The sequence below is a fragment of the Monodelphis domestica genome, chromosome 3 (assembly GCF_027887165.1).
Source record: "Monodelphis domestica isolate mMonDom1 chromosome 3, mMonDom1.pri, whole genome shotgun sequence".
Lineage (NCBI taxonomy): Eukaryota > Metazoa > Chordata > Mammalia > Didelphimorphia > Didelphidae > Monodelphis > Monodelphis domestica.
Window position 1 is genome coordinate 485,017,614 of NC_077229.1, and position 23,462 is coordinate 485,041,075.

At 34.6% G+C, this 23,462-nt stretch overlaps 1 protein-coding gene across 7 annotated transcripts in view; it reads left to right on the plus strand.

Moving 5' to 3' along the window:
- FCHO2 (FCH and mu domain containing endocytic adaptor 2) overlaps window positions 1-23,462 on the plus strand; it is a 145,332-nt gene that overhangs the window by 44,223 nt on the left and 77,647 nt on the right. For all 7 annotated transcript variants that reach the window (XM_056824738.1, XM_056824741.1, XM_056824740.1 and 4 more), the window contains exons 6-8: window positions 15,978-16,082; window positions 20,576-20,674; window positions 23,246-23,342. In XM_056824738.1, the coding sequence (XP_056680716.1) occupies window positions 15,978-16,082; window positions 20,576-20,674; window positions 23,246-23,342 (301 nt within the window). The remainder of the gene's footprint in view (window positions 1-15,977; window positions 16,083-20,575; window positions 20,675-23,245; window positions 23,343-23,462) is intronic.

Consider the following 23,462-nt stretch of genomic DNA (forward strand, 5'->3'; position numbering starts at 1 on the left):
GAAGTATAACATGCTTAGTATTCCAAATGTGTATTTTCTTAGCTCTGTAGAGGGAAGAGGTGCATTTTTATGTCTCTTTGTGGTAAAGCTTGGTTCTTTTAATTATACAGTGTTCAGTTTCTTAGTGTTAGTTATTGTTGTTTACTACATTTATATTGATTGTTGTGGCCATTTTGAACATAATATTCAAACCTTATTTAAAATAATTTTACTAATCAAAAATGTTTATTGCGGTTTCTGTAATAAAACATTTGACTAGGTTCTGTTTGGTTCAAGGTGTAGTAATGAGCTGTTTTTGTTTTCTACTAAAACAAAGCTGTGGTGTATTTGAAAGTGCATATATTTGAAAATAAGCACTGATGATTGGTTGAATAGTGCTTTTATTTGCTATTTATGCACTATGGTTTTGTGGTAAACCACAAACTCCCCCAAATTTCAACTGGAAAGAGATTTTTAAAGAAAGATTTACCCAACCATTCACTTATTTGATGTTGTACACTTCATTTAGAAAGTAAGCCACATAGCACTATTAATAGGAACTGTAACCACAATTCAGTAAGCAACTAAGTGCAGGTTTCCGAATCACTTATGCAAATACTTGGTTTCCGTAGACCATCTGTACTAACTGAATCACTTTCTTTTAATCAAAGGAAGCTGTTGGTTTGTTTTTATCTTTTCTTCTTTATAGACCTATACTGTTCCATGAATATGGATGCTAGATTAATCATTGGTTACTGATTAGAATTTAAATTTAACGAAACTAATATGTTTTTCAGAAATATCAGTGTCATGTTTTTAATGTAAAGTAGGGATTTTCTTAAAGTTGCTCAGTTGATGTATTCTAATCTTGTTCTGTATGGATAATCAATATTTGTTTTTTAAAACTGTTTTTATTGAATTTTTTATATTACCCAGCATAATTAATTAGTATATGAAAAATATCTAAAAGTGTATAGTACTTAGTCTTCCACTTCTGTAAAGGAGTGAGATGGGAGTGTCATATTTTATCTCTTTTCTCTAACCCTGTTTGTTTTTTGTAATTTTGCAGCATTCAATTTTGATATGTATGTGATTCTTTCTTTTTAAATTGTTATAGTCATTATTTATATTTTGTAAGTGTTTTCATTAAGTCATATTTTTATGGATGCCTTTTTTTATAACATATTAGTTTTCCCAAATGTCCCTTCCTCTCCCAGATAGTTATTTGATGTATCATAGTATTTTTTAAAAGGAAAAAAGTAGAAGAAACATTCACTATATCTGATACAGACATCAAAAAAGATCTGAAAATATATTCAGTGTAATACTTGTATATCTCTGCAGGGTAGTAGAATGTGAGTCTTCTCATTTCATCTATAAAGCTATGATTGTTCTTTGTAAATTTTGTAAAATTCACTTTTGAATTTTGTTCTTTCCATTTACATTGTTTTAGTCATTGGGTACAGTATATTATTTTCTTGACTTTACTTTCTTCTCTCTGCCAAGTCATGTAGGTCTCTCCATAATTCTCTGTATTCACCACATAAATCATTTTTTTATAGTACAGTGATATTTCATTACATAACATTTTGTTTAGCCATGCCTGATCAATGGATATCTACTTTGTTTTCAATTTTTTAGTATTATAAAAAGTGCTGCTATAAATATTTTTGTATTTATGGGGACTTTCTTATCAATAGCCTTCTTGGCATATATACCCAGTAATGGAATCTCTTAAGTGAGAGAGTGTGGCCATTTTAATCCTTTTATTTTTACTTTCCATATTGATTGTCCTGATTTATAGTTCCACTAACATTGTACCAGTGTGCCTGTCTTCCACAACTATGCCTACATTGTTTGATTTGCTTTGTTCTTTTGCTTATTTTTACTAATTTTCTGAGGGTGACATGTAACCATAACATTTGTTATTTGCATTGCCTACTTCTGTATGTAATTTAGATACCAAAGCTTTATCAGAGAAATTCTCTTCAAAATTTTTTCCCCATTTGACCATTTCTCTTCTTATCCTAGGTACATTAATATCTTTTGTGCAGAAGCTTTTCAGTTTCATGTAATCAATGTTATCTATTTTATCTTTTGTAATTGTCACTCTTCCTTGTTTGGTTAAGAGTACATCTATCCTATCCATAGCTTTGAAAGGTATATGATTAACTTTTTTTTTTTTTAAACCCTTACCTTCCGTCTTGGAGTCAATACTGTGTATTGGCTCCAAGGCAGAAGAGTGGTAAGGGCTAGGCAATGGGGGTCAAGTGACTTGCCCAGGGTCACACAGCTGGGAAGTGTCTGAGTCCAGATTTGAACCTAGGACCTCCCGTCTCTAGGGCTAGCTCTCAATCCACTGAGCTACCCAGCTGCCCCCTTGATTAACTTTTAATTTATATTTTGATCTTTAATATTAATCTCATGTGTCTATATAGAAGGCCAGTTAGATGGGGCAAGAGTGCCAGATTTGGAGTCAAGAAGACTCATATTTCTGAGTTCAAATCTGACCTCAGTGAGCCGGAGAAGGAAATGGCAAATCATCCAGTATCTTTGTCAAGAAAACCCCAAAGGGATCCCAAAGGGTCAGATCTGACTGAAAACTACTGAACAACAACAATAATAATCTGTATAAAACGTATTGTGCACTTTGGGGAAGATATTGATTTAAGCCCAGTTTTCCCCACTCTGCTTAGTAATTTTTATCAAATAGAGAGTTCTTTCCTAAGTAATTTATATTTTCCATTTTATTGAACACTAGGTCATTGAGTTCTTTTGTTTATGATTCTTCATTGTTTAGTCTATTCCATTGATATATTCAATTAAAAAATTTTTTAACCTGTATTTTCCATCTTAGAATCAATACTAAACATTGGTTCCAATGCAGAAGAGTGGCAAAGGGTAGGCAGTGGGGGTTAAGTGACTTACTCAGGGTCACACAGCTAGGAAGTGTCTGAGGCCAGATTTGACTCTAGGACCCTCCTGTGTTTATACCTGGCTCTCAATCCACTGAGCCACCCAACTGCTCCCATATTCTATTTTTAAAACCAATACCAGATATTATTGGTTACTACTGCTATATAATATGGTTGTTTATTTGTTTTTTTAACCCTTACCATCTATCTTTATTTGTCTAAGAGCAGTAGGGGCTAGGCAATGGGAGTTAAGTGACTTGTCCATGATCACATAGCTAGGAAATGTCTGTGGTTAAATTTGAACCCAGGACCTTCCTGTATTTAGGCCTGGCTCTCAATCTACTGAGCCACCTACCTGTTCCCTATATAATATAATTTTATGGTCTAATAGTGCTATTCCTCCTTCATCACTACCTCTTTTCCTTAGGATCATCTGGCTCTTATTTTTTTTTCCAAATGAATTATTTTACTTATTATAATAATCTAGTCCTGTAAAGTATTCCTTTGATAATTTAATTGGTTTAGTATCAAAACTGTGAATTAGCATTGCTACTATTTTTTTTAAATATTGGCATGGCTCATTGATGATCAATGAATATTTAGTGACTCTATATTAGGGAACACTTTGTAATTAAATCTCTCTATAAAAGTATTTTGTGTTTTGGTGAATGGATTCCCAGATATTTTATTCATTTTATGGTTATTAGGAAGGAATTTTCCTATTATTGCCTCTTGGTTGTTTTTTTTTTAGGGCTTATTTGTTGCTTGCAGCTTTGCTTAATGTATTATTCTCAGTATCTTTGCTGATTCTATAGGATTTTCTAAGTAGGCCATTGAGACTCTTTAGAACCTATAAGGGATAGTTTTATCTCATTTTTACCCATATTTATTCCTTCAATTTCTTTCTTTTGTCCTGTTATCAGTGGCATTTCTAGAACTATGTAAAAAAAAACAGTATAGAGAATAGACATCCCTGTATTTATTGGAGAAGGTTCTAGAATATCCCTTTAAATATGATGTTTTCTTTTGGCTTTAGATACTTTTTATGATATTATAAATGTCCCTCTTTACCAGTTTTTAACATATGTAAGTGTTGTACTTTGTAAAGACCTTTTTCTACATCCATCGAGATAAGAAGTTGGGTTCCGATGTTTTAAGTAGGATTATGTTTATTTTCCTAATGTTAAATCATCCTTATATCCTAATATAAATTCAACTTGGGAAGTAATGAGTGATTTCTTGGATGAATTGTAATCTTTTTGACAAGATTTTATTTAAAATGTATAAATCAGTATTTAATAATAATATTAATTCTTAAATTTAGCTAAGAAGCCCTTATTCAGATTAAGAATACAAAGAAGGTCTTTTTTATGAATGGAGAGAATTGACTTAACTGCTATAAAAGTTTTTTTTTATATGGAGATGATCCTGGGTTATGTAAAAGAGAGAATATACAGAGTGGTGTCCTTTGCATGCATGTATATTCTCTCTTTTACAGTTATTAAAGTTTTTGCTAGTGTCTGGCAGGTTCTAACAAGCTGTACTCAAGAGAGACTGAATTTGCTCTCTGAAGACCAGTCTAAGTATAGAGTGACTCTTCCTTCATGGCCCTAAATCCCATGTGAACACTCTTTCTGCTTTCACAATGACAGTGGTGAGGGGAAAGAATTGTTAATCATAGTTTTTAGACCATCTGTAATGACACTTATCTGTAATCTGTACCACCATGAAGAAGTTTTCAGGGATAGAGACTGAAGGTATTGGATTGTTTGAGCTTGGGCATTCTGAATCACAGCCAATCAGGTCTGTGTTGTGTCCATCACCAGTGTGGTGAACTACTTCCCTCAGCAGAGAGCCACCAAGCTGCCCACCAAGGGGTGAACTGGCCAAGTCAGTAGAACTCAGTCTGAAATAAATCAATCCAAAAAACATTAATATGTTTGTTCTAATGAACTGTAGTATAACTACAGTTTGTGAGAACTTAGAAGAATAGAATCCTTTCTTGCTATAACTAAAACCAGAAGAGCATAAGGACATTGGAACTAGAAGGAAAGATGGTTAATAGGTCCACTATGGAACAAATAAAGGAAGGAGTAGATTTGGTCTCATCATGTGTCCAAAGGCATTAAGAAAAATCAGTTGAGGCAATTGGTGATGATAAGTATAAAGAAAAAGGCTCCTATGAAGATTGCAGGTTAACTACTAGCATCTCTTACAGAAGACAAAATAGTAGTAGAGATATTCTATGAAGATTTTGACATGATCTTCCTAAACAATATACTCAGGGACTATCAACATGTATATGTCTTCAACTTGTATATTTAGTGACTTTACTGTAAAGCTAGAGAGATTAGATGATATACATTTCTATTAGAAAATTTAGTTCTGTATTAAGAAATGTAAGAGGCCAAAGCTTTAGTATACTATTCAGAAGCATTGCATATAGACTGAATAACTTATTTTTGGAGAAGAGGTCACCTTTTAAATTTATTTAACTTTTTATTTATTGATCTATTTAAATAAGTCTTATTGATTCCTTCTTAAATTATAGTTAACAGATACTTTTCGTAAGGATTGAGTTGGAAGGCAAGAGACAGGAAAAATCAGGTTACTAGGGAAGATGTCTGTCAAAATCAAGAGCACTGGTTTGGGAGTCAGAGAACCTGGGCTTCAAGCCTGACTGCAACTTAATGCTTTTGTAAACTTGGGTAAGCCATTTAACTTGTTTTAGACCTCTGTTTTCTTTTCTGTAAAATGAAGATTTGCTAATGGTTAAATCTGTGATTCTATGTATTCAACAAATTAGAAGAAAGGATAAACATTGTACATACAATTAGAATAATATTGGTCTGAGCTATGGCAAACAAGCTATTTGGTCCAAAAAAAGGAGTACTGAAAATAGGTAAAGAAATATACTTTGATTTTTACAATTTCTTCCTATAGACATTGAAGTGATAGAAAGCAGTTGCTATAATGAGGAGGCCAAGGGGGTCAGGAACCACCTTAACCAGCAAACATGGTTCTCCTTGCCAAGCCAAGAGACATGGCAGCCAATGGTAACACTGGTTTAGAGTGCCAACTGAATTTTAAAAAATCAAATTCTGCTTTTAGAAAATCAGTGTATTTTTTTCTCCCTACCACTTCTATCCAAGGGAATCCCCAATCCTGAAAGAAAATTAAATGCTACCCTTATGGTAGATAGATACAATCAATAAAAAAAATCAAGCAAAAAAAAAGTCTTTCAAAGTTATTTGGCTTTACAATGTTTTTATTATGCACATTTTTTGTTTTCTTAGTTCTGCTCACTTTGCATCATTTCATATATCGTCCCATGTTTCTCTAAACTCATCCATTTCATAATTTCTTACAGCACAGTAGTATTCCATTATATTCATGTGTTCAGCTATTCCTCATTTGATGGGCAGTTGCTTAGTTTCTAGTTCTTTACCATCATAAAAAATGCTCTTATAAATATTTTTGCATTGATGGAACATTAGATTGTAAATATCTTGAGGGCAGGGACTGTCTATTGCCTCCTTTTGTATCCTCAACACTTAGCATAATTCCTGACACGTAAGAGGCACTTAAAAATTATAATTGATTGACTAACCACATATAAAACCTTTCCTTTTTCTTTGAAATAAGCCTAGAAATGATATCTGTATGTCAGAAGGTTTGCCCATTTTAGTAATTTGGAGAGCAGAGGTCCAGATTGTTTTCCAAAGTGGCTTGATGAATTCATAGCTGCATTTTTGTCCCTGTTTTCCTGCAGCTTCTCCAACATTTGTTATTTTCCTTTTCTTCTAACTTTGCCAATCTATTGACTTTGAGATATGGAACTTTAGAGTTTCCTTGACTTGGATTTCTATAATTATTAATAATTTGAATAATTTTTTTCTTATGGTTTTTGAGAGTTTAGATGCCTTCCCTTATTCATATCCCTTGATCATTTACCAATTCGTGAATGGTGCTTATTTTTATAACTTTAAATTATTTTTCTACATATCTTAGAAATGAGACCTTTGTTAGAGAAAATTACTGCAAATATTTTTTCCCCAATTAAACTGTTTTCCTTCTAATTTTGACTGTATTCTGTTTCTCCATGCAGAAATTTTAAATTTTTATGTACTCAAAACTGTCCATTTTTATCTTCATGACTCTCTCTACTCCTTGTTTGGTCATAAACTCTTCCCCTAGTTAGTCTTCTGAAAAGTAATTTATTTTTTTCTTCTCCAATTTGTTTATACTGTTTCCCTACATATGTAAACTTATGTACCCATTTGAAGTTTATTTTGGTATGTAATAGACGTTATTAGTCAATATCTCATTTCTTCCAGACTGTTTTCTTGTTTTCCTACCAATTTTTGTTGAATAGTGAGTTATTACCTTGATAGCTGGGATCTTTGATTTTACTGAACACCTAATTATTGTGTTTGTTTTCTTCTTCATATTATATATTCAATCTGTTCCATTGATTGTTATTCTTTTTCCTAACCATCATTAAATAATTTTGATGATTACTGCTTTATGTTTCAGAATTGATACCTGGTACTGCTATATCCCCTTTACACATATTATGTCTGATGAAATTCTTCAGTTTGTTCCTCTATATTGCCTTTTCTCATTATATAAAGTAATCCATTAGTACTAAATAAATAAATTAGGTATATTGTAATTTTTATTATATTGGTGTTATCTATTCATATACAATTATTATTTTTCTAGTTATTTTAAGTCAGTATTTGTAATTGTGTTTGTATAATTTTTGTGTGTGTCTTGGCAGGTAGATTCGTAGGCATTTTACACTGACTATAGTCATATAAAATGAAATTTCTGTTTCTATTTCTTCCTACTGGGTTTTGTTGGTAATGTACAGAAATGCTGACAATTTGTAAGAGTTTATATCTTGCGACTTTTGGACTGCTGTGACTTCATCTCAAAATTGTACTCTGCTGTCTCATAGTTGTCATCTTTAATGAAATTATCTGTTATTTCTACAATGTGTTCTTTGACTTATTATTCTTTAGGATTAAGTTATTCAGCTGATTTAAGATTTTTCAATGACAACTTATTCAATATAATTTTTATTGCATTCTAGTCAGTAAAAATGTGTTTATTTCTGCTTTTCTATATTTGCAAAATTTTTATATTGTACTAGGTAGTTTTTGTAATGATCTTATAAATAGTTGAGAATTCTTTTTACATCTTTCCATTCCCATTCAATAATCTCTAGAGGTTTATATCTAATTTTTCTAAAATTATGTTCATATCCTTATTTATTGTCAATTTTTGTTTGTTAGATTTATGTAGCTCCAAAAGGGGTACCTTGAAATTCTTTATCTTTATGGTTTTTATTGTCTTTTTCTTCCTGTAACTCATTTTAGATGCAGTGGCTTTGGTTAAGTATAATAATCCATTGTCTGTGGCACCTTTCAGCATAATAGTTTTCCTTAAGTCACTTAAAAAAAACTTTTTATGTAGGTCAGAAAAGAATAGGGTTTGTCTGTTGCTGGGATCCCTCAACCATTCCATTTTTGTATTCCTATTTAACTTTTATACTAGGGTAATCCTTATACCACTTTTCCTTTCATTTTCACCTCTCAACCCTCAAACAGAACCAGGCCACTACCACATCCTCTGTTTTTCTTTTCTTTAACTTGTTTAATATGTTTTAAAACTGTTAAAGTTAAATTTGTTTCTTCTCTCCTATTAGAACATTAACACTACTTTATCATACAACCTTATTCTAATTACTGAGATAATTTTAAGTTTCTCTTGCCTCCTTTGTTTGTATTTCAGTATTTCTAGGAAGGAATGGCTAGGTGGCCCAGTGTACAGGTAGTGTGCCAGGTCTGGAGTCAGGAAGACACGTTACTGGGTTCAAAATTAGCATCAGACATGTACTTGCCTGTGTGACCCATGGCAAGTCACTTCACCGTGTTTGCCTTAGTTTCCTCTTCTGTAAAATGAGCTGGAGAAGGAAATGGCAAACCACTCCAGTATTTCTGCTAAGAAAACCTTAAATGGACAGGACTGAAAATGATTAAACAATCCTACCAGTTCTTTTCAGGAACAGTGCTAAAAAGTGCTCTCTTCCATTAAAGAGCCATTTTTTCCTTAGCAGAACTACACTTAGCTTTGTCATGTAAGTTATTCTTGATTGTAAGCCTTTTTAATTTCATTTTTGAGTTTTTACCACATTCACCCCACCACTTAGAAGTAGCCAGGTTTGTATGATCTTTATTCTTCTTCCTTGGTACTTGAACTGCTTCTTTCTGAATGCTGATATGATTTTTTTCTTTGACATGAGAATTCTAGATTTTACTGTGACATTCCTGGGACTTCTTCCCATTGGTGGATTCTTAGTATCTTTACTTACTATCTTGTTCTAATAGTCTGGGGTTGGGGGGAAGGGAAGAAGGGGAGGGAGAAAGAGAGAGACAGACAAAGACAAACAGAGAGACAGAGAGAGATTTTGTGTGTGTATGTGTTTTCTTGAAATTTAGTGTCTAAGCTTTAAAAAAAAGTTCTCATTGTTTTTCAGTTATCTTTCTTTGACCTGTTTTCTAGGTCAGGTCAGTTGCTCTGATAGCAGGTATTTTGCATTTTCTTTCTAAAGATTTTTTTACTCTAATAATTCTGTCTCAGGGAGTCATTAATTTATGTTTGATCTAGTTTAGTTTTTAGGCAGTCTATTATTTGGGTAAGATTTAATAATTTCTGTTCTAAACTAATCTCTAGTTTTTCCTCTAGAATTAAAATAAAAAAAAAAGTTCTAGCTAGTCATGTGCTCCTTGTGGAAATACATTTACTCTTGGATTTCTGCTTGTAGTTGTTAGTCTTTTCTTGGGGAGACTTCAAGATCTAAAGTAACTTTTTTATACTGGTCAGTGTTTTTACTTTGCTCCTGAATTGGTGCTTTATTGCTAGGCCCAGGCTTCACCCCTCCTCTCTTTTTGGATAAGGTAATTGACTCTGCTTTATCTCTTTTTTGTTTTTTTCTGAACTGACTTCTACCTTCCCCTGTCAGGCTTCCTCAAGTCTTTGCTGTTTAGAGTGCTGGATCTCCAAATAGTGTGTAAGGAGAGGCCTTTGAGCCCCTGCCCTTGGGGTATCATGATCTGGCCAGTACTACACTGGACTGGTCACTGGGTCTTTAGTAGGCTTACAAGGACTTCACCCTCTGCTTTTTGGACCACACTGAGACTTTCTCAGAGGAACTGTCACTCTTACTAACTCCAGTCATGAGCCACAAGTCATATCTATCTCTGCTCACACTGGGAAACTGTTAAGTTTTTTGCCTATAGTTGTCCTGGGTGTACTAGGAGCCCCTTTTCCTGTCTTCATTACCAGATTCTGGGTAAAAGTGGATAAAAAAAACATTTACTGTATTTTCTTAGTAGATTAAAAAAAATTATTATTCTTTAGTCTGGTGGGAGTTTCAAGTTTTTTCTAGAGTAAATATATGGAAGCTGGCCAGTTTGCCACCTTCAAGTAGTTATCTCAGTTGGATATTGGACTAGTTCAATTCTAGTAACAATGCCTTGGTATATCTTACTTTCTGTAGCCCTCTTCAACATTTATAGCTCCTTCCTTCCTTACCTTCCATTTTAGAATCAATACTGTATATTGGTTCCAAGGCAGAAGAGTGGTAAGGACTAGGAAAGGGGGGTGAAGTGACTTGCCCAGAGCCTCACAGGTTCGGATTTGAACCCAGGACCTCCCATATCTAGGCCTGGCTCTCTATTAACTGAGCCACTTAGTTTCCTCCTACAACTTTTTTCTTTTGTTTACCTTTGCCAGTCTGATTGGTGTGAAATAGAATTTGAGTATTCTTTTTAATGGTGATTTGTTGTTTATATCCCTTCTTTTGAAAACTGGCTGCCAAATATTTTGATCCACTTTTCTGCTTCTTGGTGAGAGTTAAATATATGTAGTTGTATCTTGCCACCTCACCTCTTTGCTATCATGACTCTCAAGCCTATCACTCATTTCACTATATCCTTCCAACTGAACCTCTAGGGACCATGCTAATTAGTGAGTGCTTACAACATGTATCTAGCCCCAGATACTTGTCCTCATTAGCTTCCTACCTTGCTGTGGATTGTATTCATCTTCCCTCCCCCAACTCTTGTGCTGGGTATAATAATGAAATCAATATTACCCTTAATTCTGAAAAGAGCAAGTCATAGGATTGCCTTGTGAATCCACTCACCATTCCTATAACTTCACCCCTCCATGGAAACCACTTTTTATGTGTATTTTATTGTATTACTATTAGGATGTAAGCTCTTTGAAGGTGGGCACTGTATCATTTTTGTAGTTGTGTCACTGCTTAGCACAGTGCCCTTGGCATATAATAAATGCTTTGCATTCATTTATTCACTCTTTAGAAATGGTTCTTGTTCTCAAATGTTTGTATTATCTGGGGAATTGGCCAATTTGGAGAAGGGGCCATCACTACCAAATTCCAATCAAGTACCACTAGGCATATCAGCCTTGTTGAACTAGCAAAGTCCTTTAAGACAGAAACAGGAGGAAAGGCAAGTCAGGTCACCACCAACCCCTACATCACTATTCCTCTCTCAGACCCTGATGGAGAAAGCTTAGAACCCTGAGATGAAGCATCTTGGGAATAGCAGTGGCCCTAAACCATCAGAACTACTTCCAGCCCAGCCCCCATAGCCTTCATTGTGGAGAAGGGCACCATCCTTATTATCACCATCAGCAACTGCCAGTCAAGTGCTACCAACAGTCAGATAAATGCAGGGAACAGAAGGACCCAGCAGCCAGTAGTCCTACTTTGAGACCAGTCCTGCCATCTTCTGGAAAAAAAACAACTAAACTCCTATGGAGAAGGACCCCACTGTCCCAATCACCTGTTATTCAAACCAACCTAACTGGAGTGATAGAGCACCTGGAGAGATAGGAGGCAGCATGTGCCAGAACAATCAGGTTCCCCCAACCCACTTGGCTACCATTTTACCTCAGAATGGGGGACAGGCCAGAACCCTAGACCCAAGAAGTGTCTTAGGAGTAACACTCCCCCAGCCACTATCTTGGGAGGATATATCATCTCTGTGGAGACACTACCTAGAGGCAGCTCCCACAAGACCTATGAAGGAAAATTCTTGCCACCAAAGTCTTTAGCATTGTCTGACTCCACATCAGAAACTGACATGATTTTATCAGTGAATTTGACGTCGACTCAGTGAGATTAACTTTTCATCTGCTAGTGCACTCTTAAGGGTCATGGATCCTTTACATTTGACCTGCACCCAAAACCTTTCATGTTTTTCTCTCCCTGGTAGAAAGTGAGCTTCTTGAGAAGAGGGGCCATTTTGCTTTTGTTTTTCTATTTGTGCCCCCAGAGCATAACATGGTGCTTTAAAAATTTTTTTATTTAAACCCTTATTTTTTGTCTTAGAAGCAATACTAAGTGTCAATTCCAAAGCAGAAAAGCTATGGTAAGGGCTGCACAATTGGGAAGTTAAGTGACTTGCTCAGGCTCACACAGCTGGGAGGTGTCTGAGGTCAGATTTGAACCCAAGACTTCCTGTCTCCTCTGAACCACCTAGTTGCCCTAAGTATAGTGTTTCACCTGTGGTGAACCTTCATCAGAGATATTTGCTGAAGATACTTGTTTCCTCTAGACATCTTCTCTTATTCTCTCTGTTGATTTTCTTTATGCAAAGGTTTAAAAATTTTTGAATAAGACTGTTTTATCTTTTATGATCACGTTTACAAAGGCCACCTTTTCACAATGGAGCAAAGGAAGAAAGTAGAGATCATATAGATGGTTTTTGAAGTGTGAATAAGACAAAAAAAGCATTACTTCTTTCCCATGGTTTCAGTTTTCTTAGAGTTCTCAGTCTTTTGCCAGCATGGAAATCTGTAGTGAAAATAAACACCATGGAAATAGGAAGAAGTAGAATGAATTAATTATTTGAATTTATGGAGATATTATCAAGAAAATGATTGAATATTGGGGTGTTCATTATGAACAAATATTTCTTTAGTGCTTTCATAAAAGCTTATGCAATTGAAAAATAAATACATAAGATGGTCAGAAGCTACTGAATATAGTGGAAGGCACAAAAAATGTGTGGTAGTTCAGCCTTATCTTTTTTTCACTGTTGTTTGCAGAATTTCTTTTCTTTCCTTTTCTGGTTTCTTACTGTAACTCCATTTGAAGTATAGAGTAAGAATGAGTATGGCAAATATTAAGTAACTATCACTGTGGTCCAAGCTGTAGGGATGAAAAGGAATGTTGAATCATGGTTTCTGCCCTCAAGAAACTTATTGTCTTTGATGGGAAAGGGAAAATGTTCTGGCATTTAGGAAGTAGAAGATAAAGTGATGCTTGAGAGAACTTTAATGGAGGATATGTAATGGAGAGACACTTTGACAATTGGGATGGTAAGAATCATTTCAACCTTAGGCCCTTTGGCCTTTTCTGTTTTTGAATTTGTGTTCTAAATGTAAATTTTCAGAAAGGGAGATGGTTTTTCACTTTTTAGTGGTTTCCCCAAGTGTATGTATGACATGCAAGTAGAGAATTTAAATACCCTGCAGTGGACTACCATGTTCGTGGAAAAAGAAGTTGGTTTTATTATAAAATGATGCCAAGTTAGTTACTCAGAAAATGAAATAATAGTATTAAAAATTTTTTTAAATTTAGAATATTTTTCCTTGGTTATATGATCTCCCCCCTCCCCCTTCCTTCTCCTTTTCTGGAGCTGACAAGCAATTCCACTGGGTTATACATGCATCATTGTTCAAATCCTATTTCCATGTTATTTATATTTGCAATAGAGTTATCTTTTTAACATAAAAACTAATAATATCCCTGTCAAACTATGTGATCGATCTTCTTTCTCTGGATGTGGATAGTGTTCTTTCTTCTAAGTTCCTCTGGATTGTCCTAGGTCATTGGATTGCTGCTAGTAAAGAAGCCTATTATGTTTGATTGTGCCATAATGTATCAGTCTCAGTGTACAATGTTCTCCTGGTTCTGCTCAGATATTCCTTCACCATTAGATAGCACAATTTGTTCAGCCATTCCCCAATCGATGGACACCCCTTCATTTTCCAATTATTTTGCCACCACAAAGTGTGCGGCTATAAATATTTTTGTACAAGTCTTTTTCCTTATTATCTTTTTGGCAGTACAAACCCAGCAGTGGTATGGCTGGATCAAAGGATGGCAGTCTTTTAAAGCCCTTTGCTCATAATTCCAAATTGCCCTCCAGAATGGTTGGATTAATTCACAACTCCAGTAGTGCATTTGTGTTCCAATTTTGCCACATCCCCTCCAACATTTATCATTTTCCTTTGCTGCCATATTGGCCAGTCTGCTAGGTGTAAGGTGGTACTTCAGCATTATTTTAATATGCATTTCTCTAATTAGAAGGGATTTAGAACACTTTTTCATGTGCTTATTGATAGTTTTGATTTCCTCATGTGAAAACTGCCTATTCATTCCCTTGACCATTTGTCGATTAGGGAATGGCTTGATTTTTTTTGTAAGTTGGACTTATATTTGAGAAATTAAACCTTAACCAGAGAGTTTTATTTCCTTCTAATTTTGGTTGCATTGGTTTTGTTTGTACAAAACCCTTTTAATTTGATACAATTAAAGTCTTTGATTTTACATTTTGTAATGTTCTCTATCTTTTGCTTGGCCTTAAATTCCTTCCTTTCCCACTGATCTGACAGGCATACTATTCTATGTTCACCTAATTTATTTATGATTTTACTCTTTATATTTAAGTTATTTACCCATTTTGAATTTATCTTGGTATAAGGTGTGAGATGTTGATCTAAGCCTAATTTTCCCCATACTGTTTTCCAATTTTCTCAGCAGTTTTTGTCAAATAGCAAGTTCTTGTCCCAAAAGCTGGGATCTTTGGGTTTGTTGAACACTAGCTTGTTGAGGTCATGTACCCCTAATCTATTTTTTCTTTTTTTTTTTTAACATTATTTTATTTGGTCATTTCCAAACATTATTCACTGGAAACAAAGATCATTTTCTTTTCCTTCCCTCCCTCCCACCACCCTTCCCTCTCCCATCCAAGGGTCCTGGAGTGTCCCCCTCCCCCCCAGAGACATTCCCCACTCACTCGCTGTCCCAGTGAGCGCTTCGGTAGCTCACTCTGGTTTGATGGGGGAGGTGTGTGTGTGGGAAGGGAGGCTCTGTTCACGTTTCTGTGCAAGCTTTCCTCCTTCTTATTATGGTGTGGAAATGTTCAAACCCCACGTACATTCGCCTCTGTGGAGTACTGGGGAGTCTTTCTGTTCCTCCAAAGGTGATTTTTATGCTCCTTTGATGTAGTCTATTTCGTTTGGTGCCAGGGAGAGGAAGCGTGTGGCGTCTAGATTGTAGCCATGTTTTCCTGCCCCCTAATCTATTTCATTGGTCTACCCTTCTGTCTTTTAGCCAGTTCCATATTGTTTTGATGATCACTGCTTTATAGTACAGTTTAAAATATGGTACTGCTAAGCTCCCATCCTTCACATTCTTTTCTCTTTATTTCCCTCGATATTCTTGATCTCTTTGTTCTTCCAGATGAACTTTGTTATAATTTTTTCTAATTCTATAAAAAAAGTTTTTTGATAGTTTGATAGGTATGGCATGGAATAAGTAGATTAATTTGAATAGGACTTTTTTTTTTATTATGTTAGCTCATCCTACTTATGAGCAATTAATGTTTTTCCAGTTATTTAGATCCAGTTGTAATTGTGTGAAGTGTTTTATGGTTGTGTTCATAAATAATAGTATTTTTAACTTTCAAAGTATTCTCCATCCTTTGAAGGTGAAAGAATAAACAGATAATACAACGAATTCAAAGGTAATGCTTTAATATTGAGTAATTGACATTGACAAAAAGGAAGAAAAAATAGATATCCTGAAAAATATGATAAAATAATGATACATTAAAATTTACCATATATGACATTTGCCATTGTAGTACATTGTATCTATCAGTTCTTTAAAAATCTCTTTAAATTTGTTCTATTTCATATGAACACTTAGAAAAATAAGAATAAATTTCTTTTTTATGTGTGTTTTTGTTGTTACAGGCAGCTATTAAGTCTAAGAAAGCTACAGATACGTATAAACTGTATGTGGAAAAGTATGCAACAGCCAAATCTGATTTCGAACAGAAAATGACAGAAACAGCACAGGTTGGTTGTTATGAAATAAGGACATATTTCACTTGTTTAAAAGAACCAAACCAAACCCTGGGATCATCTTGACACTAAGCAGGGAAAGAGGACCTTTCTTAGTTTATTGAAAACATAATTTAGGTCTTGTTCTATTAAACATATAATTAATAGTAAAAAAAAATGTAGTTGGTGGTGTATGAGGTTAAAAATGTGTTTTTATAGTTTTTATAGTAGAATCCTACTGGTTTTTGTTAAAAAAAAAAATCTCTTAAGTTCATCATACATTTCTTGGCCTCAGATTTAATTGGTTTAGGGAGCTCTCAATGATGGTACTTCCTCTACCAGAGCAAATTATCATCTGCTTTGTAACTTACAGTCTTTTTTTTTTTAAACCCTTACCTTCTGTCTTGGAGTCAATACTGTGTATTGGCTGGGAAGTGTCTGAGGTCAGATTTGAACCTAGGACCTCCTGTCTCTAGGCTTGACTCTCAATCCACTGTGCTACCCAGCTGCCCCCTGTAACTTACGGTCTTAAAGAGATTCTGAAAGAGTGAGGAAGGAAATAAGGAAACAAGCATTGATTAAACACCTATATTTGTTAGTTACAGATTTCATTTATGTAGAGAATTCAGTAGTCTTAAAGAGGTCCCTGGAAGTAGGCATTTATTAAGCAGCTACAATGTGCTGGCCACCATGCTAGCACTTTACAAATATTATCTTATATAATCCTTACAACACTGGGAGAAACAAGTTAAGTGACTTGCTGAAAGTAATGTAGCAACTAACTGCTAACCAGCTGCCACCAATAGTCAGATAATCACAGGAGTCTTGGAAGAAGCAGAACCATCCAACCATTGGTTCTTTTCTAAACCAATTCTTACTGCCATCATCTGGAGAAGGAAGTGTCAGAGGCTTCATATGAATCTAAGTCTTTCTGATTTGTAGCACAGCACTCTATCTAGCCCCACATAGCTATCTCTAGTCCAACTGTCTCCTGGGTAAAGCAACTTGTTCTGTATATGTTTGAAGAGTGATTTAAATCCAGTATTTCTAACTCCTAGGCCAACTCTTTATTCATTATACCAGAAAGATAAAATATAATTGCCCTCCATTTTGATTATTCTTTTTTTTATTATTCTTAAAAAAAAACCAAAACCCTTACCTTCTGCCTTAGAATTGATGTGTATAAGTTCCAGAGCAGAAGATGGGTAAATAGTAGACATTTAGGTTTAAATAACTTATCCAGGGTCACAGCTAGGGAGTATCTGAGGTCACTTTTGAATTCAGTACCTCCTGTCTCCACGCCTGGCTCTCTATCTACTGAGCCTCCCATTTGCCTCATTCTGATTATTCTTCATGTTTTATGGACTTCCAGAAATAAGTGGTTTTTAGAGTTTCATAAGCAATAAGAAATAGCCATTAGTTTGCCTATTTTTCTAAAGGTATATTTAGAACAGATTTGAAAATAACTGGCTGCCCAAATGTGTTGTAGGCTCAAAAGATTTTTTACATTAAGTATCTGAACTGCTGTGTAGTCAATTGAGTTCTTACTACTGAAAACTTTTGAGAGCCTTGTAAAAGAATAGGAAATCTTCTAATTTGTTAGGTATTTTTTTTCAATCATGTACAAACAATTTTTGACAATTGTTTTCCAACATTTTAGGATTCAGATTTTTTTCCTTCCCTCCCTTCCCCTACCTGCCTGAGGTAGTAAACAGTGTGATGTAGCTTTTACCAGTGCTTTCATGCAATATATAAGGAATAGGAAATTTTCAAAGTGAGAAATGATTATTCTCTTAGAATCTGACATGATCAATAAAGGACTAGGTAAAAAATATTATTTGCATATGTGTTTGAATTTAACTTAGTTTTTTAAGCAAATGAACATGTACTTCCTAATGGATTTCATACAGTCAGTAGTGGATGTGTTGCATTATATGATCAGTGTTCTAGGTGATCCTATACTAGCCTACATTTTTGCCTGCCTGCTAGTTCAGCTATTTTAAACACTGCTAATCTCCAAGTAACCATATTAAAAAGCTTATATTTCTCTAGCACAGATCTTTTTCATATGAACTGTTATTAAGTTTGTATTTGTGCATTTAATTTCAACTTGGGGCTCAGTGGGTAGAAAGCCAGGCCTAGAGTCTATAGACCTGGGTTCTAATTTGGCCTCAGATCCTTACTAGCTGTGTGACCCTGGGCAAGTCATTTAACTCCATTTGCCTAGCCCTTATCCCCTCCTTCCCCCCCACCCCCCACTGTCTTAGAATTATTTTTAAGACAGAAAGTAAAGGCTATTTAAAAAAAATTCATGGAGGCAACTGGGGCGTCAGTGGATTGAGAGCCAGGCCCAGAGATGCGAGGTCCTGGATTCCGATCTGGATTCAGATACTTCCTAGTTGTGTGACCCTGGGCAAGCCACTTAATCCCCATTTCTTAGCCCTTACCACTCTTCTGCCTTAGAACCAATACACAGCTTATTGGTTCTAAGACAGAAGATAAGGGTTTTAAAAAAATAAATTCAACCTAAACAATTGTTGTGGCCTATAGTTATAATTTTGAATTTTGATTGTCACCCAAAAAATTTAGTCATGCCTCCTACATTTGTGTCATTTTCAAATTTAATAATGCTAATACTCTCTAGTGTTGTCTTTATCTAGATCATTGAAGAAAATAAATAGAAAAAGATAGGTTAAACTTTAATTATACTTACAGCAATCTCCCCTCATATTAATTTCTGGCCATTAGCAGCATTAAGACAGTGTTCAGTCAATTGTGAATTTTCCTGACTTATTTTAACTTAGCTGTAACAGCTTGGTATTATCCATAAAAATGTCATGAGAGATTTTGTTATTCCATGTTGACAGATTAAAATTCATATGTTTATTAAGTTTCAACAGTGTGTAAAACATCCCTGTCCCGGTTGCTGGGAGAAAAACAAAGATTAGGTAGAATGTAGTCCCTGCTTTCGTGCAAGGTAAACTTTTATAGGGAATAAAATACAAAGTAATAAAGAAAATTACTCATAATGGCAAGTGCTTTAGAAGGATACAAAACAAAGTAAGTGCTATGTAAAGTCCAAAGAGGTTGGTTGTTACTGATCAGAATATATAGATATAGATATAGATATAGATATAGATATAGATATACGAATGATGGTGTTTTAATAAGATCAGCAGGCACCCAGTAGATGAAGATGGGAGGAAAGAACATTCCAGCTTTAAGTAACATCATGAGCATTAAAGCATGCTTAGGGTTGGTTTAGGAAACAGTAGTTTATTTGGTTAGAACTTAGAGTAAATAGAAGACAATAGTATGACATAAGACTGGAAAGATACATAAGACTGGAAAGATAACTTGGCATTAGAATGACTTAGGACAGATAAGTTTGGATTTTAACCAGTGTAGAGATTGAGGACCACTCATGATTTCTCTTCAGGGAATGACATGGATAGATTTATGCATAAAATATTCTGTACTGGAATATTCTCTTGCCTAGTAATACTAAAGGAATATCTTCTATTTAGTTTAATTCTTAGTGAACTCACACTGGCTCCTAATGATCACTTTTTTCTTTTTAAAGTTTTTTTCAAATACTTTGTCCTAGGATTTTTCTGGGGAATTGGCACCAAATTTACTATGTAGTAGTTTCCAAATATTTTACTTTCTGAAAATTTAGAAGAAACATTTTCCTATCTCAAGTTGTCTGGTACTACTCTCATTTTCATGACTTCATAAAGATTACAACAGATATGTAATCAAATTTATCCATTTATCCTCAGCAACTTATAGAATTCATTCTGCCTTGGAGATTTGAACTCATGATACTATCCACTTCATTAAGTTAGATGAAAAAATTAATGAAAAAGTGGAAAAGGTGAATTGAACCCTCCTGTACATATCTAAGAACTCTTGACAGTATTATCTAGTTTTGTTGCTTTGAAAATTAGTCTATCTTCCTACAACTGTTTCTTGTAATGAGTTATTCTTTAAAAATACATTTTGAAGTTACAGTTTAGAGTATCTGCAAAATAAATGGGTAGCTAGTTGGCTCAGTGGATAGAGTGCCAGGCCTGGAGTCAGGAAGAGTCATCTTCTGGAGTTCAAATCTGGCATTAGACAACTTAATATCTTTTCCACCTTGGGAAATTCACTTAACCCTGTTTGCCTCAGTTTCCTCATTTGTAAAATGAGCTGGGAAATGAAATGGCAAACCACTCCAATATCTCTGCTAGGAAAACCTCAAGTGAGGTCATGAAGAGTTGGATACTACTGAAAACCACTGAACAAAACTAGCGGAACCTTTGTAGATGCTCTAAACTATAAATTTTTAAATGCATTTGGAAAAAAATAACTTTCCAATAAGCATCTGGGCAATAGTTTCTAATATTTTATAGCTATTGGTTATTAAATATTTATAAACAAGATATATTCAGTTAAAGTTATATTGAATCAATTTTGAAAATGTATTATTGGCAAGACTATAATTTTTTATATTTGCTGCACAGAAATTTCAAGATATTGAAGAGACTCATCTCATTCATATAAAAGAGATTATTAAGTCCTTGTCAAACGCTATACAGGAAATTCATTTGCAGATAGGCCTGGTAAGTTTTATTTTATGTTAAACTTTTTTTTAAGGTGATGGGTTTGATGTTGTCATGTTTCAGGGTATATTGAAGTGTAATATACTCTCATGTGACTGAAGCCAGTATATATTATAGATCAATTGTATTATTCAACTGTTTCACTGGTTCTTACAATTACTAAACTTTTCAATAGAAAGAATGCTTTGAGTTCATGCTCACTCACTGCTAAAAAAACCATCAAAAATATTAAATATCACTAAAATGGGCATATGAACATAGGCAGTAGTAACACTACTCTGTTCCCTGTGCATTCTTTTGCCTTTGTTTTGAAAAGAATACTTTTAATAATGTTGTTGTTTAAATTAGCAAATATAATCTCCCATTAAATGACTGGTAGATGATGTATTTTCAGACTCACAAAGGCCAAAGTTGTTATGCAGATTACCATTGTTTGCTCTAAACACTTGGCAGCCAGACACAATAAAAAGAGTAGTGTAGTGTGCTTTGAGGTGATTATGACTAATATATGACTAGAATAAAATTGTCTTCTTATCCCTACATTAAACAGCTAAGAGAATTGGCTAATGGCAGAAAAAATTGTTTTGTGTCAGAAGTGAATGAGATAAAATGCCCAGACCATATTGGCTTGGCTACAGAACAGTAATTTAATGAAGATGAGAAAAGATGCAGAAAAGGTCTGCTGAGAGTCAGTTATTTTTTAGAAGATGATGAAAAGTGAAATTTCCCAACAAAAAAGTGAAAATAAACTGCCAACAAGTTTTTTAAAAGTAAATTGAGCTTCTTATAATGAGGAAGTAGTCCTGTGTCAAAGCTGAGGTTTAAAATTGTCTGTATAGGCCAGTTAAGTGTGATTGTAGATAATTGTGAATAAAGAAAGGCAAGAAAACAGAAGAAAATCACTTGACTTTCTTCCATGTGTGTTTCCCTTACTTGCATGGGAACATATTAAACTTCTAGTTAGTACTAAAAAAATAAAAGTTTGGATTCATTTATGATACTATAATAAATAACACTTCGTTTGTCATTATAAGAACTGGTATATCATCTCTGCTTCTAAGGATCACAGATAAAAAATAAAGGCCATCAAAAACAGTCCCCTCATTTTCCAGAGGAGGAAACTGGCTCATAAAGGTTAAGTTACTTGTCCATGTCCACACAGGTAATGAGAGCTAGAGGAGGAATCTGAACCCAAATCTTCTGACATTTGAGCCAGTGTTCTTTCTACTGTATCACCTTGTCACTTTCACATTTCAGAGGATATTTGATGAAAAGGAACAAACTTATAGATACACATGTTAAATATACAATTGACAGGTTTAGTGATATAATTACCAGGAAAGATATTTCAGATTTATTTTTCACAGTGAATGTGCTCAGCTGTCATATGCACATGGAATATGTTAAATATCTGAAGTTAGTTTTTGGTTCCTATGGAAGCAGGCTTCTGCTGCCAGCAACATTTAACAATATTGTTTTGAAATTGAAGTAGACTTAAAGAGACTTAATTTTTGAACTTATTTTTGTTTACATTGGTGGGGGGAGAAACAGATACAATAGTGGTCATTGGTGACCATATTTTAGCATTAGATTACACTGTGATAAGATATAGAAGCCATTTCTGTTTTTAAAAATCCCATCTCTATTGCCTGTTGTGGGGGACTTCTGCTGTGAGACAATTGGCAGTATTTGAAAAAATTACAAAAAAGAAGCTATTCTGTCAACTAAGTCATGTGGTAGACCAGAATCCCTGGAGGTACAGGAGCAGTAGTTCACTCATACAGGTCTGGGCCCCTGAGTTAATTTTAAGACATATAGGTGATGGAATTTTTTCCCTGAGTCTCTTTTTAAGTCAGACATGGGTCAAAGGGAACATCTCATATTGGTTCTATCCTTTACTCTTCGTGGCAGAGGCTTCTGATTTGAAGTAGAAATTTTTGTAGAAAACAATAGTCTTTAATTGTACTTTTCTTTATTTCCATTTAAAAAATTTTTTATCAATTTCAAACATTATTCCTTGGTTACAAAAATCATATTCTTCCCATAGCCGACACGCAATTCCACTGGGTATTACATGTGACCTTGATCAGAACCTATTTCCATGCTGTTGATGTTTGCATTAGGATATTCATTTAGAGTCTACATCCCCAATCATATCCCCCTCAACTCCTGTAGTCAAGCAGTTGTTTTTCTTTGGTGTTTTTACTCCCACAGTTTTTCCTCTGATTGTGGGTAGTGTTCTTTCTCATAGATCCCTCCGGGTTGTTCAAGATCACTGTATTGCCACTAATGGAGAAGTCCATTACGTTCGATTCTACCACAGTGTATCAGTCTCTGTGTATAATGTTCTCCTGGTTCTCTCCTTTCACTCTGCATCAATTCCTGGAGTTTGTTCCAGTTTCCATGGAATTCCTCCACTTTATTATTCCTTTGAGCACAATAGTATTCCATCACCAACATACACCACAATTTGTTCAGCCATTCCCCAATTTTTTGGGCATCCCCTCATTTTTCCAATTTTTTGCCACTACAAAGAGAGCAGCTATGAATATTCTTTGTACTTTTCTTTAGATACATGAAGAATTTATGAACAACATGGCAAACACCACAGTGGAAGGTTTGATACAGAAATTTGCTGAGTCAAAAGGCACTGGGAAGGAAAGACCTGGTAAGATTAAAAACTATTCAGGAGAACATTTTTTGGAACCTTTAAAGATTTTTAGTCTTATAGTAGATGTTGTCATTGTTGTTAATCAGTCATTCAGTTGTGTCTAACTCTTCATGACCC